Source organism: Festucalex cinctus, chromosome 13 (genome assembly GCF_051991245.1).
Source record: "Festucalex cinctus isolate MCC-2025b chromosome 13, RoL_Fcin_1.0, whole genome shotgun sequence".
NCBI lineage: Eukaryota > Metazoa > Chordata > Actinopteri > Syngnathiformes > Syngnathidae > Festucalex > Festucalex cinctus.
The window spans coordinates 22,519,608-22,540,210 of record NC_135423.1 but is presented as its reverse complement, the minus strand read 5'-3'; the positions used below and the strand labels follow the sequence as shown (position 1 = coordinate 22,540,210).

Sequence of the window (20,603 nt, the reverse complement as noted above, 5' to 3'; positions counted from 1 at the left end):
ACAGGAAGTTGCTTACATAACAGTACATACAAAGCAAAGCAGATGTGTGCCGGTACAGTGCCGGTACATCTAACGCAATGAATGTAATAAAATAGTGACGTCCATTATGACAAGACAAATGGGTGGATGGAAAATACCAAATTAATTTCTGTCGTTGCAAACATCGCGAGAGGACAACGCGTGATTACTCACCAGTCACCTTTTCATGATCCTCAACCTGCAGCCAATCAGCGGCAGCGAGGCACACATGGACGCTTGGACGGCGATAATTCAGTAAATGCACGTCCACCGACGAGACAGAGCCCACGAAGAACAAAGAAAGAGGCTTCATTACTTTGCCTCGTCTATCTAGTTAGCAGGCGTATTATCAAACACGTTTTACGTATGTTTTTGAGACTTTGTAGTTAGTATATGAGGCGTGTGGGGACTTTTTTTGTTTATTTTTTCTGAGGGGGAAACTCATTGGTTTGTTGCGACTTCTCCCGGTGTCCACTTATGGTAAGTTTGAAAACTCAGCTTTACACGACGACTCATCTAGTATCAAACATGATACATATATTTTTTAAGGCTGTTTTCTTCAAATGTACTGATTGTTTGGGGTTACGAGCGCCGATCTCCTTCGGGAGCGAGGGAAAGTTGGTTTGACCAAACTCGGATACACATCTTGTCATTTGTAATGCTTTCTTGTCTTTGAAAAATATACAAAACCATAACGACAAAAGCGAAAACGTTTCCTGATTTTTAAATACATAAGTTTTCGTTCGGCTTTACTGGAAAACACAAACAGGCTGTCGACCTCATACCAGTTGAGCGTGTTTTGTTTTGTAAGCGAACAGGAAGTTGATAGTGACTCATAATATTCTTGGTGGGGGAAATGGACTATATGCACAAATAACACTTCCATAATGATACTTTATCTGATATAAAATTGAATAGTAGCTCACTAAACAAAAAGGCTTTAGAAACAATTGGTATTTGACTATTTGTACTACTTATAAACTTTTTGAATGTATGTGATTTCTGTATTCCCCCTGGCATGTGATTAACATTGTATACAGCGTTTTTTTGTATACTTGTATTGTTAAATTTGATTAATAAAACAAACAAACAAACAAACACATAAATAAATAAATGACCATATGCACAAATCACTTCCGCGTTCGCCGGATGAGCGCACCTAACCTTCCGCACCGGAAGGTTAGGTGCGCTCATATCGGGAGACTCGCCGAACCACTGTTTTTTTATTGTTTTTTATTGTACAATTTTAAACAAGTTATACAACGAACTTGAGAACAGTTCACATACACGTTATTAATTTAAGAAAAAAAAAAACAAAAGAAAAAAACAAATACGCCAGGGGGTTACTTAAATAAAAATATTTTTTTTAAAAAGAGCGTAAAGCCACAGTTCTCATTTCTTTCTTGTTTGTCGAGTTCAATATTGTATTAATGTATTGTTTGGTTTCCAATTCAAAAACTAAAAACAAAGGTCTTGAATGACTAACTTTAGATTTGTGTATATGAAATTTAGCCAAAATAATTATCAAGTTAATCATTAAATTTTTTTTGTTTCGTTCACTATCATCATTACAGAATCCAAACAGTACATTTTTCCTGAAAAGACAGAAAGTAGAGTCAATATAATCAATAATAAATCGAGACACCTCTTTCCAGAATCTTTTTTGTATAAGGGCAATACCAAAATAGATGGACCAGTGTTTCAGGGGACAATTCACAGAATGAGCAATCAACACAAATGTCTTTCTTGAATCTAAGAAGATAATTTTTAACAGGATAATATCTATGTATTATTTTAAAAGAAATTTCCCTTACTTTATTTGTTAAAAGATATTTGTATGGCAGAGACCAAATTTGTTTCCAGTGTAAACCATTAGCAAAACCAGACCAGTAAGAAATCACATACGGAATTGTAGAAACATTTCTTTGAAACAAGGAGCGTATATTACGATTGTTGTTTCTCACAGAAATATTAAGACAAGATTTGCCTATTGAGGTTGCCTTGGTGTCGCGGAACGCACTGTCAATGTGACGTAAAACTTAATCCTAAATCCTTAACCCACTCAAAAAGAACAGGGGGCGCTTCTTGCTACAACACTATGTCTATCAGAATTTTAAAACTACTAATTAGATCTCCCAGAGCCGTAATTTTAACGGCTTGGTGATGACGTAATTGCTTAAAATGATTACTACACGGAAATACAAGCCGTTTGAGTAGCTAGGCTTTTTTTTTTTTTTTTTTTTCAAATATAAATTAAATATGTAAATTATGTATTGTAGCTCCTCTACGGGTCCACAAAATATCCTATCATATCTCAGCTTGTGAAAGTAGCATGACCACACCAAGGTGAGCCGTGACTGATCGTTACCGGTGCACGTGATGTCATTTTCAGTCGACAGCAAGTGGCACAAATTGTTTTTAAAGGTAAAAATAATTAAGTTATAAATAGTTATAAAATATTAACTTTTTATTTAAATGGGTGAAAAGTAAGGAATAAGTGGTCAGAAAAATTAATGGATGGATGAAAGGGTTAAAAGTATCCCTTTAAACTGCCTTTATAAAGTAATCCGATGGCTGTCACACTTCAACGCTGCTAGCTAGCGTTTTAGCCACCGCGAAACACTGGCAATAGCACAATTCAAATATGTAACTGTGTCTTTGTGTCCTTTTTTTTAAAATTTATTTTTATTTTTTTTTTGCCTCGACAAGATGTCGTGCGCTGGTGTGTCTGGCGACTCTTGTCTTGGCTGTTTGTTGATGGCGCTGTGAGCTACAGCAGCCGTCTTTGTCTCTCTCTTGTCATGTGGCGTCTCATCTTTTTGTGGACCCGTTTTGGACTGACTGTTCTCGGCAGTTTGGCCGTGATATTCCTCGAGGGACAGTGTCGGCGCCTGGCGGCTGCGCCCATTCAGCAGCATGCCTGCACTAGCATGGTTTCTGATGGGGGAATGTCGGTGCTCTCTGACTGCCCACCGGGCACCTGCGGGTCGCTTGTGTTTTTGCGCCAGGAAACAGGCAGCATTTGTCACAGCCCCTATCTGCTCTGAGGAAATGTCGGTGCCACTGGACAGTCTACGCTGGTGAGCTAAGATGATGGCGGTGGAGCTGAGTACGTGAACGTCGCCGCTAAGCGCGGTGATGTGTGTGGGGCGTGTACTGGATGGAGGTTCGGCGCTTGGAGGAGAGGCAGTTTGGATGGGACTGGAAAATTGGACCATTCTTTGTGTGTATGGTGCTCATCGCGAACACAGTTGCTGCTTGTTTATGAGCTAGCTTATAAGCAAACTTAGCTTGTAGCAAACGTGTGTGACGTCATGCATGTTGGGATTGTGTCTCTGATCAACTGCTGAAAGGAGACTGATTCTGTCTCTTTCATCTATAACTGCTTTAAACAGTTATAGATGGAAGAATGTTGATTTGTTGTGATTGTATTGTATTGGTGTTAATGTTCTTTGTTAAGTTATATTATGTTTGTTTTTTGTGTTTCTGTAAAGCGCTTTGTGACAGCTCAGGCTGTTTGAAAGCGCTATATAAATAAAGTTGAGTTGAGTCCTTAGTTGGTGGTGGACCGTGATTTCAAGACGAAGTTGTGGTGTTAACATCGGTCGCAAAAGTTTGTGACGGCAATATTGATGCCCCTAACGCTCAATGCGGTAGAAGCCACGGAATTCTGACTTCCGGGTTTGCACGCATCAATGCCGTTTCCAGCCACTGCTGGCTGCGTTCCAACGCTCGCACTCCGGCCCCCGCACCCCCCAACCGCCTGCTCCCGCCAATGGATGGGAGCGCGCAGGGCGTCTCAGCTCTCTGAAGTGCTTTGGACAACTGAAACACACTCCACACTCACAGCCGTCGACGGCAACGGAAAACCGAGGGGCACAAAGTCAGAAGTGCAAGTATCGGTACGCGGCTCTCACGTCGCTAACTGGAACCGGAATCAAATCTGATGTATGAAAACCCGGAAGTCCCGCCTCCTCCGTGGCATATACCCCATAGGTTACGCCACGTCAGCTGTTACGACACGACACGCTGTGGGAGCAACTTCAAAATAAAAGCTTTTCAAGGCATTGAGCTCTTGATATTATTTGGTGAGGTGTTATTTTGAAGTTGGCTTTCTTGCCACATTGGTGCTGTGTACTGTCATGCATACTGCCGACGGCTTGACTACTATGAGGACATGTTCCTTATTCCTCCATATGTTGTTAAAACAACAAGGTGTTAAATTTACCAAATAGTAACTGTAAGTAAGTTACACCTTTTCTTGAAATGAATGTGCCATAAATTATACAATCTGTGGATTGTCTTTATAATGAAAGCCTTCTTTGCCTCTATTCCAGGGTGACTCAATCCTGACAATGAATTCAGAACTGTGCCTGAAAATTCTTCAGGAAAACATCAAGGTATTCATATGTTAACACAAGTGGTGTCATCACTAGTAGGGCATCATAGAAAATATGATTGTCAATTTTTTGGGCGGGGGTTGCATTTCCCTTAAAAAAAAAAAAAAAAAAAAATCAAAATTGGCATGCTTTGCAGTGTGAACGTACAGTAGCTAATAATAGCTAGTGAAAAGCAAGACATTGTGATTAATGATTATATATATATATATATATATATATATATATATATCAGGGGTGTTAAAAAATCGATTTGGCAATATATCGCGATACTATAGCACGCAATTCTCGAATCGATTCAATAGGCAACCGAATCGATTTTTTAACATCCATTTTTGATGGAAAAATATTCAACAAAATGTCTAACTTTCACACCTTAAGCATGGAAGAATGTTATATTAATGGAACATTAAGCCTTAATATTTTATTTCAATGCTGTTCAAACATGAAACATGTTACAACCTGTTTTTTAAATACAGTGGCTCACAGTTATAAAACTGAAGTTTCAGATCAATAAATAATACATTTTCATACAAATCTTACAGTGTACATGTATAAGTTTACTGAATGGTATTTTCTAAATTTGAGTAAAAAAAAAAAAAAAAATCGCAACAATCGACTTGTAAATTCATATCGGGATTAATCGGTATCGAATCGTGACCTATGAATCTTGATACGGATCGAATCGTCAGGTACTAGGCAATTCACACCCCTTATATATATATATATATATATATATATATATATATTTTTTTTTTTTGTTTTGTTTTTGTTTTTGTTTATTTTATTCAATTTTAGCATAAAATTAGCAAGTGCAGGAACTTTATCCCTGACATTCAGGCTAATAGCTACCTTTATGCAAAATAGATGTAAATGTGTGGAAGACGTTATACATTTTCATGTCATTTCATTTCCTGTGGAAGCAAATGGAACCAACTTGGTAGAATGGCTTATTTTATCGCTTTGTGATCTTTTAAATGTTCAAAAAAATGAGTAGAACAGATATTTTTCACTTACTACTGGATCAGCTGAAATCCCACGATCGGACTCAATTTCGAATCGCATGATCAGATCCAGACATCCCTAATATTAAAATCAAACTACAACAGACGCAGGCTGTGTTCACAAAAAATACATTTAAAGACTAACTTGGAAGTAATTTCGTAAAATGGCAAAAAAGGGTCACAAGTGATGTAATTGTCCAAAAAATAAAGCATGAAAAAATAATTTATATTTTGTTTACTTGACAAAATAATCGATTTTCCGAAGTTGGAGCCTGGCGACCAACAAACCTGGAAGTGATACGTCACACCGGGGGCAACAATGGCAGAGTTCATTATGGAAAGTATACAAAAATGGATTCAGAAAGCGGTATGTCGATCTTAAATGAGATCCAAGTCTTTGAAGAGTTGGTGGAAGAGGAGGAGGTTGGCATGTTATATGTTAGATCATATATGTATGAGCCATGTGCTGATCAGGACATGGGAAAAAATGTTGTGCCCGGATGGCCTGACATGAAGTGGAGATGAGACCCAAGGAGATTAGATTGGTAAGATGTATACGCTGTGGTTATTAGTCTAGCATTATTGTTTGAAATTCAATGTTGTCCTTGCTGTAAATTAGCGCGATGAGAGAGATTACCTACCGTATTTTCACGACCATAAGGCACACCGTTAAGACATAGTTAAACTTGCGTAGCTCAAAAGACATGGTAACATGCTTTCACTTGCTAGCGAATGTTTTTAAAAAAAAGTCACCGGAGCAAAACTGAGTTTGGTTGTATTTTATTTAAGTATTTAACAATGTACTCACATTACTTTTTGATCAATCCTCAAAAGTCAAAGTCCTCATCTTCTGTATCTGAAACATATAGCTGGGCTACTTATCCATCAAACGCCAGGTTCCCCCTCTCGTAATTGTAGTATTGTCAGTCAGTTTTGTTCCCATGTGGCTCCTCAGAAATGATGCCGCTTTTGCGAAAGCTCCAACATTAGTGCAAGCATACACGTTTAGCCCAATCTTCCACATCTATTCACAAATTGTGGCGCAACTCGCTCTATTTGACCTGTTCCATTATATGAACCCAAAGCAATGACGCCATACCTCCTAATATATACAGGAAACCCGGCCCTAATGCGGACTGGCAGCCATGAGAACCCAATAGACTCTCATTCATCTTTCGGTTGAGTCTTTTGGGTTCTCATGTCTGCAAGTCCTCCTCCAGGGCCAGATTTCCTGTGTATAACCAAGATGTCGGCACTGCTCCGCATTCTTTCATCAGAAATGCTCCCACACAGACGAAAGTGGTCCATTTATGGGATATTATCTTTTAGCCACTCATACAACTTTTGTCTTGACTGAGAACAGTATACCGCCATACAGCGCCATGTCATCTTACTGAATAACAACAATGCAAGGGGACAATCAACAACAGTACAATGGCTGACTGGTCTTGCAAATCCCCGGGGAGGGTTGCGTTTAAAAAAACAAAAACAAAACAGCATAATTTCCGGGCTATAAGCCGCAACTTTTGTCACACGCGTTCAACCCTGCGGTTTATACAATGATGAGGCTAATTTATGCTTTTTTTTTTTTTTTCTGACGGCCGCCAGGGGCGCTTGAGCAGAAAAGGTAAGTGTGAGACAGGTGGAATATATGTTTAGAGGAAGATGCAAGTTTAATGTAACTTCGTGCTTTGTGCATGAATAAAATTAGCATGAACAGACCCTCATTATGGAAAATACAAGTCCCAGTCTCAGTGACTTTTACTGGTATGTTATTTTGAACCAGCCCTGTTAGTGCTGTGTTACTACCGTTTTGTTGCTCTTAACTGCCGCGTCACAGGCACTGTTTGGAAAGGAAAGCTAAGGTATATTATTAAACCTTTGAAAACTCTTTCTTTGTAAATAAATATCTCATGTTTCAATGTGGGCACATGCGGCTTATAGTCAGGTGCGGCTTAAATGCTTTTTCCTTGGAAAATGTACTGGGTGAGGCTTATAATAAGGTGTGCTCTATAGTCCGGAAATTACGATATATGCTTAAAATGGATTGAGCTTCAACTTGTATTTTATACTAGTAATGTGTTTATATTCATATGTTCAATAAACCAACCAACAGACTTCCAATTTGGTCTTTAAGCAAATAAGAATCATTTGGTTCATAGCGTCACTCATGCCGCTTCCTCTCCCACCCCTTGAAAGTTTTTTTGTCGGCATACCATTGAGAAATTAGGGTACCTGGGCACTCAAATTGGTCTCAGTCTAGAGCCCTGATGCATTTAGTGCATTTAGTGATGCAGTCATTGCATATTCTCATACTCATTACATACAGTCTGTCTTTCACACTAGCACTTAAAGGCAGCTAGTTCCTGACATAATTGCTGTCTTCTGGTGTGAATGATGTTTAATTCCTAAGGCTCACTGTCCATATCCCTTTGTTGAAAGCAATTTTCGCTATTATGCTGACATCACCGCACGCACATCAAATTTATCTCTGTGCTTTTGCCACCTCCTCTGTGTAAACGGACACTTTGAAAATAATGTCAATTCTGTGGGTTCTGTCTGAAAGGGACAGGAGCATAAATCCTGATTCCTGAGCCTAATGTTATCCCTCTGATGCACCGCCAATTTTGAAGCGGCTACGGAGTGGCTGCTTGTATAATCTTTGGGACCAAAAGTGTGCTCATCTGTAAGCCCACGTCTTCACGCTTCCTCCCTGCCTGGTTCCTTCCAGCAGCTGTTTTCTTGTGTTAACCGGGAAGCCAGGCTGTTTTTCCTCCATCCTTGCGTCACCAGCTGGAACTTACTCACTTAGGACATGTACGCACGCGCACACACACGCACACAATCTTTGCTTTCTCTGTCCTATCCCACAATCATCTTGCTGTTGACTGTTTACTGACCTCTTTTTGGACTCAGGACTCAGCCACTCTTTCAGTTGGCAGCTGTGATTGTGTGTTCACATTTCTGTGTGAGAGACTCCTGACTGCTTGGTGAATTAAATGTTTTCATGCTGTCGTTTCAACCGCTTTGATTTTTTTAAATTATTATTTTTTTAAATGTATTTATTATTGTTTGTGTGCTTTCTTGTACTATTTTCTCGCTTTGAACACACAAGTCACTCTCACGCATACATGCGTTCAATGCAGTCCTCTTAAGCAACACACACGAACACCAGACACGCAGTTTATCCATCCATCCATCCATCCATCCATCCATCAATTTTCCGAACTACTTATTCCTTACAAGGCTTGTGGGTGTGCTGGAGCTTACCGAGCTGTCCTCGGGTAGTTGTTGGGGTACACTGAAGTGGTTGTCAGGTAGTCGTCAGCAAAACAGGCGTCTGCCTGTGAGAAGGGTTTTTATTTACCCAAATATTAAAAACTTTAGATTTGTAATTTTAAAGAATCTATTATCATGCCTGTAGTTTACGTAATGTAGAATTTGATGATTGACAATGATCAGTTGACTGTGTGCTATGTCTGTGTTTCAGGAGTCACATTCTCCCAGGTAGAAGAGTATTCAACTACATCTGTGCCAATGAGTTAACGTCAGGATTTAACACTTGCTTATTTAGTATCCTTAGTGTATTCATCCCCCTCTTCCCTTTCCCCTAAACCACCTCATTATGGGCCAGAGGATTGCGGTGAGCATTAAGTCAGTGGATGTACCTGGGGAGCCTTCATACCGGCCAGTGCGACAAGAACTGCAAGGTCCAGATTTCTCCCGGCCACCCAGACTGGATTTACTGCTGGACATGCCCCCGGCCAGTCCTGAGACTCAGCTACGCCATGCCTGGAATCCCGATGATCGGTCCCTCAATGTGTTTGTCAAAGAAGATGAGAAGCTGACGTTCCACCGACACCCAGTAGCGCAGAGCACAGACTGTATCCGGGGCAAAGTGGGCTACACCAGGGGTCTCCACGTTTGGAGCATTCACTGGCCAGCAAGACAGAGAGGCACCCATGCCGTTGTAGGAGTGGCCACAGTTGAAGCACCTTTACACTCAGTGGGGTACACTGCTTTAGTGGGATCCGATTCGGAGTCCTGGGGCTGGGACCTGGGTCGAAACCGACTGTACCACGATGGAAAAAATCAGCCCGTTTCTTCGACAACGCCCACATACCCCTGCTTCCTTGAGCCAGATGAATCATTTGTGCTCCCAGACTCCCTGGAAGTCATACTTGATATGGATGAGGGCTCCCTGAGCTTCATGGTAGACGGACAGTATCTGGGAGTAGCGTTTCGAGGGCTAAAAGGCAAGAGACTGTATCCCATCGTCAGTGCTGTGTGGGGACACTGTGAAGTGACCATTCGCTACGTCAACGGACTAGATCGTAAGTTCACCTCTGTCTGACACAACCACTGAGCCATAAACACGGGCTACTTCCTGTTTGTACTTTTTAAAGCCAGGTGCCATGGGGGTTGTTTGTCATTGTCATTTACTTTCTATTTTTAGTTGGTTTAGTAGATTACCATGCAAAAGCCTAACATTTGTGATTGTCGTCACACTTTCATTTTTTCCCCGTGTTTTGTGTCAGTTTTGCTTCTTTGTCGTTTTAATACCATGGCCCTTCCATTTATAGAAATTGGTGTTACGTTGCCTTTCTATTTCATACTCTCTTCATCACCAAAGTTATCTGTAGGCACTTATCCTATCAGCTGGAACAACTACCCCTCACCTTTGGTGCGAAGAATGGCTTAAACAGCAAAACGTTTAAACATAATTACATAAATAACAGAGCTGCTTGAAATTTTATGATCCACCTAAAACATGTCGAGGCCAAACCAAGCACGTCAGTAAACCTTTCACTTTCACCTTTCAGCTCAGATCCTTCACCACCATGACAGATGCCGAGATTCACCAAGCCATCTGCCAATCTCCCGCTCAATTCCTAATAATCTAAACTAGGAGTAATCCAACATTTTTAAAAAAATAAAATAAAAAATAATCCACGCTCTTTCACATGATGCACATACCATACAAGGAGGGGCTTGTGGACCCCTGGGAACATTTTTATTTATTTATTTTGCTTTACTAGAGTAAAGTGTAATTGCACATCCACTACAGTAGGTGGAAGTGGCGCTCATTGTTAGAGTGCAAGGAGTATTAGCAATGTACAAAGTGTACTTAAAACAATTTTGTGGATAAATTTATGCTATTTATACTTGTGGGGGCGCAAAAAGGTTGCACTTTAAATATTGGCATATGTGGGCTGGCTCCCATTTAAAAACGTGTTTGAGTTTGGTTAGTTATGAGGGTGTGCACATTTGTGCTTCCGCATGTCAGTTCTTATGAATTACCATTTAAAAAAAGAAAAAAAACTACAGTTTATTGGTGATATTAATGGAGGAAAAAGTTTGGAAATTATTTATCTTGGTCTCATTTGTAAATCACAAAGATTTGGCATTTGAAGAGGGCAGACCTATAGCTACTCAACTGTATATAGTAACGTATAAAGTAATATAACATTTATATTGTCTGGCAAATTTACACAACTGTTTTGTTTTCCAGACTGCTAATATCAAGCAAATAATAGTACAAAGAAATATGTTCCCAGGGGTCCATGTGCCCCTCCTTGCATGGTATGTCCATCATGTGACAAAATATAGTGTTACAGTTGGAAGGTTAGCTTAAAGTAGTTTTTGTTCATGGCATTTCTAAATACTAGAGTCCATAGAGTAAAACTTGGGCATGTGACAATGCGATGACAGTTCTGTTTGATGGGTGCATATCGAGGAACAGATGGTGAGCCTGTCTGATTTGCTATGCTTGTCCTAAAAAAAGATGTATGCTGTTGTTGATGTATGAAGCGGTCAACATTTAAGCCACACATTGGGTCTCATACAGTAGCCTACAGTATCAACCCACCAAAAAATAAAAATAAAAAATTGTGACGCTCTGATGTCCCTTTCCTGTTTTTGCATTATGTTAAGTAAAAACAAAAAACAAAAAAAAACTGTCGGACCTTTACCTGGCAGCTGCGTGTTTATGAGCGAGCTTATTATTATTATTATTAATAATTTTTCTGTGCATATTTATTCCTTCAACTTTAGGGAGACACTGTCATATAAAATTGCCTTCAGGAAACTTTTCCCAAGACAGCAAAAAAAATAAATAAAATAAGTTAAGCTAGCACACAGATATGTAATGCATAACAAATAGAACTACTAGAAATCATGAGCTGTCTGCAGGCTACCTTCCATGTCAAAACAGGAAACATACTGACTGCGCTCCAGTCCCTGCAGCCCAATTTGTTATTGTTGTATTGTTATACAGTATTAACAATCTCCATGACAACAAGCCTTGTGGCACTTCAGCTAATGACAACATGCTGAGTTGATGAACTAAACTGAAGGAACCAGACCAGAGAAAGGGTACATTCCACAAACTGTTACTGCCACCTGCTTTCTGAGTGAATGAACCCCATTTGACTTTCGACTTGTGCATTTTACTTTCCTTTTGACTGACTTTTTCTTCTTTTCCTATATTTTTTTTATGGCACCAATCTTGTTTTTCTAGTTTTTCTTGTTTCTGTGTATATGCTGGTTTGTCATTGTGGAGATTTGGTTTTGGACTTCACATGAATGTGATATTTTGGTAACCTTTAGGGGTGGCTGTTTGTTAGGATTTTGAAAGCAAGTAGTTGAGCTTATTGTGTTTGTATATAGGCACACATTGGTGGTGACTCGAATTGAGATGCAAATTGGCTGAACGTTGAATAAGAATTTTCAGATGCAAACCAAAATGCAAATTGTCACCGAGGCAAGGCATGTTTGGATGGACACCTTTTTGTTTTAGCTTGTAGGTTTACAAATGCTTGCATCAAATATTAGGGCAGTTGCATTCATTATTTAACACTTTCTGTGTCTAGCATATACTTGTATCTTCACACCCTTTTGAAGTTAGTAGCTTAGTTCAACTGTATTTTGTTAACTAAATGTTCTTCTCTGACACAACACAAGCATGTCAGTTGGTTTTCTAATGTCAAAATGTACAGCTATCCATTTACATTTCTTTTGTTTTTGTTTTTTACAATGTCCTTTAGTATTTGATCGTTTTTCATTTCTTGATGATCATTTTGAAAAGGTTTAATATTGTCCAAAAATAATGGGCCGGTCAATTAATCATTCAGGCCCTAAAGTGCATAATGAGATGACGCAGTGCATGCTGGTTGTTGTTTAAATGAAACAACTGGGTAGTAACCATCTTTTTCCTTTTTCAGCGGAACCCCTCCCCCTCATGGATCTATGCCGAAGAGTAGCTCGCCTGGCTGTGGGTAGGGAGCGTATCCATCACATCGACACGCTCCCGCTGCCTCCGACTCTAAAGAACTACCTCCAGTACCAATGACGACACACACACTCAGATGTGGGAGCTACACTTGTTGTTGTCCCTGCAAACCTCCAAACTGAACTTGGAACATCAGATATCTGCTGAATATGATAACAAGGACGTTGACTGTGACAAGGTTAAACGTGAATGACATTTTTAATCTCCAGTTTCTTTTCCTGGACATGATTATATGTGTTTATGAATGCGATACTTTAAAAAAAAAAAAAAAACATACCTCAAGGCCTTCATGTCTATATTTTGGCTTCCAGTACCAGCTTGTATACATTTTCTCATGTAATAGTATGAGATAGTGTGAAAAAAATCTTTGGACTGGCACTGAACTGTCTGCACAGCCTCTGGCGCCTAGCATGCTGGGAAATGTGTTACTGATATTCTTTCTAGTAACACGGGTTGCGCCTGAATAACATCAAGCTACAGGAATTCCAATTGTGCAATCATTTGAAACGATGGTCCACCCACGCTCAAAACTCCCATTCATGAATGGCTTTTGGTTCCATTTTCAGTCATGTCCACACTAGTTCACTTGGATTACTAATTTGGTTTCTACGTGCAAGCAATTAATGGATCACAGCTGTAATTGCCTGCAGGCAGACAAATATTGCCTTGCTTGGAAAATTCTTATCGGAAGTTTCCCTACGTCCCAATTTGGTCTCACGTTTTCTTTCTCGGGAGAAATACACCTGATGAACTCAAAGGACTATATGTGACACTTTTGCTTCTCAGTCACTGAAGGTCTTTGGCATCTTTTAAGAATTTATTTTTAGAAACACATAAAGCTCCTGACTCTTCCCTTTCTCTTTTTTAATTGTTTTTTTCTTCAGTCAAATTTTAAAAATGCTGCTTTTCTACCATTACATGGTCTTTTGTGTTTTTTTTTTTTTTTCTCTCCAGGGCAGGAACTTGCAAGTGATCGGAAAACTTTTAAGGCACAAGTGTCTTTTAAATGTAAGTAAGAATAAACTGTTAAACTCACACTTCCTTTCAATGTGTGCTCTCTCAATGTCATGACGCACTTTCACACAAACATGATTCTAGCACCCCACCTCCCCACCCCCATCTTTGAGTGTCTGCACTCCTGTTGGGCACAATGATTCCATTCATCCGTTTCCTAAACATATGTTGGGCACTGGTCCTGTCCAGCGGTGTATAGAGTACAATACATTAATACATAAGGATTTCAAAAACATTATCAGGCTTTACCATAGGTGTAGAAATATTTTTTATTTTGGGTTGAAAACACTGGTCGATGTGAAACATTTACGACTTGGTGGTTTGCTTGTTAGATGGAGAAATGAAGCATACTTTTGCATTCCTACATTTCAATTTATAGCGCAAAATGAATTTTTGAATTATGTTGAATTGTTTTTAGGAAGTCATAGGACCTAACGGGCCCACTGACCGCCTGTGTGGCCTCAGAAGTGTTAGACAAGGAAAACCACGGGCTGCAAGTGTTTCAGCACGTCTGTCAGGGGCCGTGTCACAATTAAGTAACTTGATAATCATTTGGTGTGATGTTTATCATGCGGGCCTATTTTGGAATTCCTAAGATACCAGGTTCACCTTAGGACAATACTTGTCAACAAGTAGTGGTCTTGTCTATTTAACTTTATAAGCACTGACTGGAAAAGTTATAAACTTTTGTATTACAACTAACTGCTCAATAGAAGAAAGCTACTGATGATCACATGCAGAGCTGTTATATTTTGTGAGTGGAAAATTTACAGTAGGCTACCATTGACACCCAAAAGCAACACCAAGTTCCTAATATTTGGCAACAGGCTGACGTTCGTGGATTTTGCAGTAGGATACTGCTGCCATCTTCTGGTATTCTTCATTTATTGCAAATTTCGTCAGTTGGACAAGGTGATGGCGTAAGCGCAGGCACGAGGGGTGGGCAGACGAAGAGTGTACTGTATTAATAAATATTGTATTTATTTAGATGTACGTCTACCCGAACGTATAGGATAATCTGTCATGATGACTTTGACCTTCAATAAATGCAAGCATAACATTTTCTTCAGGTGCTACTGGATGTGGAAGACATATGTCTTACCTTCCAAGATAATGTTTAAAGGGGCCAACCATTCTACTAGTTCTTTCCTTATCAGATTGAACATTTTCCGAAACAAACAATATGATTTAAGTGGAAGTACCTCTATCTAAAAAATAATAGGCTCCTGATGATGATCGCACCATTCACCTACCTGTGTGTTTCATGAAAATTGTAAAACTTTAGGCCAGGGGTCACCAACCTTTTTGGACTTAAAAATATTAGTAATAGCCCAAAAAGTTTTTGTTGACGCACGGACCCACTAAAACATAGGTGTCTAACTGCAGGTGTTGGAGGTTCCCACGTTCAACACAGCTGATTCATATTTAAGCTCATCAGCAAGCTCTGCAGGAGCCTGATAATTGTCCTGATCATTGAATCAGGTGCGTTGGAGTAGAGAATCCTCAAAAACATGCAGGACTCTGGCCATCGAGGACCGGATCTTGGCACATGTGGTCAAACTAAAACGTTTCGAAATGGGTCCCTTTATTGTGGCTTCAGTAATAGCGTCCTCTCCTGGCGAAAAGCAAGACTGCACTGGATTTTAAACAGCTGTGTGGTAGCTCAGTGTGTTGTATTTTCACTGTTTTGGTGAGTCTAAATAACGTGCCACATTTGGTTTGCTTTCATTGGCTTCTCCTTTCAGAATGGGGTACTCAATCACTCACACCTGCATTTGATCGGCAACACCACAGCTTAAGATCCGTGCTGGTATGCGCAGGTGCAAGAGCAGAATCATTCCCACTTCCTCCCGTACTGGGGGGGGGGGGGGGGGGGGGGTTCAAAAAGTTCATGACAAACACATCAATGTGCAAACGACGGCTTGATTCCAAAACAAGGTTTATTGGCCAATTTACAGAAAGTGCTGTAGTGACTGACCATTCAAAGCAAAACAGACAAAAGAGTCCAGCAAAAATAAATAAATTAAAACATTTTACACAATATACAAGGTTTTCATGTTAACTGCATTGTCGTCGTCTTCTAAAACACATGTCAGGTCAACATCAGGGCTTAATGAAGGTTTCAGGAGATGAGTAAAGGTAGTGATAGGGATGACCTCACAAGACTAATGTGGTAAACTTTTAAACATGTATTTTACATGAACATATAGTAGTGCTACAGTCTACACATACTCCATTTTGGGGGCTTTCTTTTAACAGTGTAAGACAATATTAGCTTCTCCGTGTGTTGGTGTGTTACAGCTGAGGAGAAAAAAAACGGCCATCAAAGGAGCTTTTTTGTGTGTTTAAATTACTATATCAAATCTGCCACTGTCGTAATTGCCCATTATTCGTTTTGAACTTTCTTAAAGAGGCAGTCAACCCAAAAATGCTCTTTATGTCCAATGCTAGTCTAAAAGCAATATTGTATGTTTTCCCACTTGATATTAACTCAAAATGACATCACAGTTGCTCAGGACTCAGATAACGACCAATTACGGCTCAGGTCGTGAACCATCACTTAACCAAACTCTGAAAACTGATGAGCCGTGATTGGTCGTTACCTTCGCACTGAGCAACTATGATGTCAGTTTCTGTCGACAACCAGTGGCAAAATGGCCGCCTCGAGATGGATAAAAATGGGAGTATTTTGCTGCTTAAACTAACACTTTGGAACCTTTCAGACTTCAAAAAATATTTTCACAATTCTTCTGATGAAAAATAGTTGAATGGTACCATTGTCATGGCCTGAGATAATTGGAGGCTATCCAGCCAAAACGATAAATCAAAGATCAACATTGGCCCGGCTTTCACTCACTGGAGTGAACTCAAAGACGTGTCTTCCTACAGGGAAAACACTACCGCTTTTGACTATATGTTGCCGCAATAATCAACAAAAACAGAAAGTTCCTTGGTACTTAGTACTTTGAATGTACAGAAGACAGTGTATGTGCTCTGTTTTGATTTATGTTGACGGGACATCCAAATGATATTACTGCATTGCAAAACGCTGCCGTTTGTTCAATCCATTGTTTTGCCAAGGAACCACAATGGTGCACATTTACACTCATAAGGCTGCTTTCTTTTTGAAAATATGTACAGCTGGACCTAGAGAACTGTTGTGGTAACCATGGAGACAGTGACACATCCAAACAGTCAAACAAACAAACCCAACTGAACACTGAGCTGAACCGTACATAAAGGGACTGCGGCGCCACTGACTAATTCAGCAGAATAAAGATTCTCAATTCAGATATGGAAAATGAAGCGAGATGACATTTGTTGTGTACACGAGGAAAGGTATGTCTCTGTGTATGCTTGTGGTAAGGAGGGGATGACTTCATGTACTTTCTATTTACATGATAGTGTATAAAAATGTACAAGTGGAGTTATCGTTTTATCCCCAAAACAAAAAAAACAAACAAACTCTACTCTCTTGTTGAGTTTATAACATGACATCTGGACACTGCACTGTTCCGTTTCTAAATTTTTTAAAATGACTTTTATTTTCGAGTTCCATTGAAAATATGCTATTTCAGTAAAATCACCTGACTTTGCCACGAGGGCCGGGAGAAAGATGGATACATTACACATTGTATATACACCCAAATATAATATAAATGTTGTCAACTTGTAAATCTTGAAGGTTGTTTTGCATTCAGAAAACTTTACAGAATGTGTTTCATTAAGCTTAATTATGTGACTGTTGGAGTGAATTGTGCAATATATTGTAGCTCTAAATAGATTTTTTTTTTTTTTTTTACTATTCGTCAAATTGAAATTTTTACCTGCTTTTTTTTTGTACTACTTGTAGGTGTTGAGTGTAGCTAAATCCAGTAGGGGGCGATATTACATCATTTTTCATTTTTCAATGCCACAAAGTGTATGTCTACCTGATTGCATTTGTGTGTGTCAGCCATCAAATTTGATGCCTTATTACAGACATTATAGATCATGTGAACGTTTGTGTTTGAGAGTTTCAATAAGATGCTTTTGTTTTGTCCCAGTTGAAGCGCTTCGTTCCCTGCATCGTCGGTAATTGGACGTCCACCTCTTCCTCGCTGTCATCTGATTCTGCACTAGTGATGTCATCCTCCTCTTCCTCATCATCCTCCTCTTCATCCTCTTCCTCGCTGACCTCCTCCTCCGCCGCCTGGGGGTCCTGCAGATTCTGAGAGAAACCGGCGGTAAGTGACTAGCCAGAAGTTCTAAAAGTATTGTTTCTCTTGTACTGCCGGATGTAAAAAGCACAACAGGTCCACAATTTCATTTCACTTTAATGTCAGCCCTATTCAGCGCATTTTGATCCAAACTTTACCGGTTGCCATCTTACCTCCATGGGGTTGACGGTGATGGAGAGGGCCGAGTCGTCCCAGGTCCCGTCTTCCTCTTTGCTGGTCTCAGACAGCTTCACTTCTTGCTGGTGGCTGAGATGGAGGCGGTAGATGCCTAACACCACCACCACCACCAGGGCGGCGATGCACATCACAACGACCACCGTGGCCGCACTCGGCATCCCTGACAATGAGTATGAGATAGATGGCAAACGTAATTGGAGAGTCAGAATACAGTCAATTCAATTCAATTCAATTCAATTAATTTCATTCCTTAAAAAATGAGAGAGAAATGAAAGGGGACAGAAAGAGGTAAAACCTTTGTTATTTGCCCCTAATCAACAACAACAAAAAATAATCACAAAGTAAAGAACAACAACATAATCAACACAAAGTAAATGACAGCGAGCAGTCAAAGTGTTTTCAATATAACAATTCTATGTAATAATTAATCCGCATGTCCTTGTGCTATATATATTTTTTCAGTAATTGAGCTTTTGTCAGGATTTTGAAGATGCAGATAAACTGAGATGATTTTGTTTTACAATCCAGATTGTTCCATAAATTGATGCCTTGATTTGAAATACATTGGTCTTTTTGTTTTGTTCTATATTTTGTTTTAGAGAAACCTGTTCCTATTAATTTATACTGACTTTCTGTTTATTTTTTATTTTTTTTATTTAGTTTGTATATTAATTGGTAAACTTTCATAATGGGCTTTAAACATTATTTTAAGACAGTTAAACTCCATCAATTCATTACATTTGAACATTTCTAGTTGTATAAATAATGGATTAGTGTGGTCTCTGTATCCACAGCCTCAAACGACACGAATAGCACGTTTCTGCAAAAGAAAGATGGAAAAAAAGAAGAAAAAAAAAAAGAAGATGGAATCGGTGTGGTATTTGGCTGCACACACTTCAGTGCAATGGGTCAGGTATGGAACAATCAATGAATTATATAACAATAACAAAACATTCTTGTTCAATGATTCTTTAGCCTTATGTAAAACTGCTACAGTTTGGGATACCTTAGATTTGACATATTCTATATGTGAGTTCCATTATAAGTGTTCAACAATAATAATACCTAAAAACTTTACTTCATTAGTCCTTTCTATTTGCTGTACCTTGCACAGACAGTGTTGATTCAACATCAATATTTATACAGCTAAAAATCATAAATCTGGTTTTACTAATGTTTATGGACAGTCTATTGGCGTTGAACCACTTCATAATTTTCTGAAACGCTTTCTCTATTACTTGTAATACGTTATGTATATTTTTCCCCAACATAAAACAAATTGGTGTCATCTGCAAATAAAATACATTTTATCAATTTCAAAATAGTTGTAATATCATTCACATAAAGGAGGATAAGTACTGGGCCCAGAATTGATCCCTGTGGTACCCCAGAAGTTACATAACTGTGTGTTGACTGTCTACTATTGCATTCAACATATTGTTTTCTATTTTTTAAATAACTAGTGACCCATTGATGTGCAACACCTCTTATACCAGATTTAAACAATTTTTGCAATAATATTGTGTGATCTAAGGTATCGAATGCGTTTGTAAATCCACAAAAACACTTACTAAGACGTGTTTTTTTTTATTTTTTTATTTTTTTTTACTTATGGTAGTGGAAATTTCTTCCGTTAACTCCAATTCAGAAGTGTAAACTTGTCCACAAGAACCCCACAGATAAAAAAAAATATATATATATGGCTGCGATTTAGCCTTTCTTTTCTTTCTTTCTTTCTTTTTAGGCTTGTTTTAAGGGCTGCGATTCAGGCTTTTTCTTTTAAGCTATGGGTTGCATGAAAAAAATAATAAGAATAATCCTATTAACCCTTGTCTTGTAAATTTCCATCCATTATTTTTTGTTGCATGAAGACAAAAAAAAATCCTATTAACCCTTGTCTTGTAAATTTCCATCCATTATTTTTTTGAGGGTCACACGGAGCTGGAGCCCAAGCGAAAGATGCAGCATTGCCTGCTTGCCAGTCATTTCAAGGTCAAATATTGGATAGATAGAGAGACAACTATTCATTCTCACGTTCACATTGTCACTGAGTAGGAGTTGAACCTGTGCTGCCCGCACAGAAGTGAGCTGAGCAAACTGATATATTGGATCTAGTTAGTGGCTAAATAAAAGTTTCGTGGAAAAAGTTTGGACCTCTTCTCTAAAATGTAAAATGCAAATGCTCATAAGAATGTGCAAAGTTAATTATATTTGTATTAAAGGCCAAAGCCATTTTTTTTTTTTTTTAACCAAACTACAATCAAGATGTAGTGCATTTATTCATATCTGGTTGCTATGCAGCCCACAACTGCAAAAATGGAGCATAAATTCTCTTTAGTACCATACGCACAACAACAACAACACATGGATCTGAAATGTTTATTTCTCATGCTCTGATCTTTATCCTTCTGAAAGAGCATAACATTTATTAATCTGGCCTCTATCCCGCTGCTGCTGCTGTTTCTGCTGTGTGTGTGTGTTT

The 20,603-nt window shown here is 39.0% G+C and overlaps 3 protein-coding genes across 4 annotated transcripts in view; 1 reads left to right on the top strand and 2 right to left on the bottom strand.

Moving 5' to 3' along the window:
• Positions 1-213, bottom strand: part of pxylp1 (2-phosphoxylose phosphatase 1) — a 37,672-nt gene extending 37,459 nt beyond the window's left edge. The window contains exon 1 of the mRNA XM_077541110.1: positions 193-213. The gene's annotated coding sequence lies outside the window, so the exon portion shown is untranslated. The remainder of the gene's footprint in view (positions 1-192) is intronic.
• LOC144033191 (SPRY domain-containing SOCS box protein 4-like) overlaps positions 210-20,603 on the top strand; it is a 76,575-nt gene continuing 56,181 nt past the window's right edge. The window contains exons 1-6 of the mRNA XM_077541119.1: positions 210-498; positions 8,910-9,753; positions 12,643-13,718; positions 17,771-17,950; positions 18,050-18,291; positions 18,916-19,034. Coding sequence (XP_077397245.1) covers positions 9,045-9,753; positions 12,643-12,770 — 837 coding nt within the window. The 5' untranslated portion in view covers positions 210-498; positions 8,910-9,044 and the 3' untranslated portion in view covers positions 12,771-13,718; positions 17,771-17,950; positions 18,050-18,291; positions 18,916-19,034. The remainder of the gene's footprint in view (positions 499-8,909; positions 9,754-12,642; positions 13,719-17,770; positions 17,951-18,049; positions 18,292-18,915; positions 19,035-20,603) is intronic.
• Positions 15,647-20,603, bottom strand: part of LOC144033188 (calsyntenin-2-like) — a 239,778-nt gene continuing 234,821 nt past the window's right edge. For both annotated transcript variants that reach the window (XM_077541104.1, XM_077541106.1), the window contains exons 16-17: positions 18,097-18,281; positions 15,647-17,934 (exon numbers count right to left, since the gene is read on the bottom strand). In XM_077541104.1, the coding sequence (XP_077397230.1) occupies positions 17,743-17,934; positions 18,097-18,281 (377 nt within the window). In that variant the 3' untranslated portion in view covers positions 15,647-17,742. The remainder of the gene's footprint in view (positions 17,935-18,096; positions 18,282-20,603) is intronic.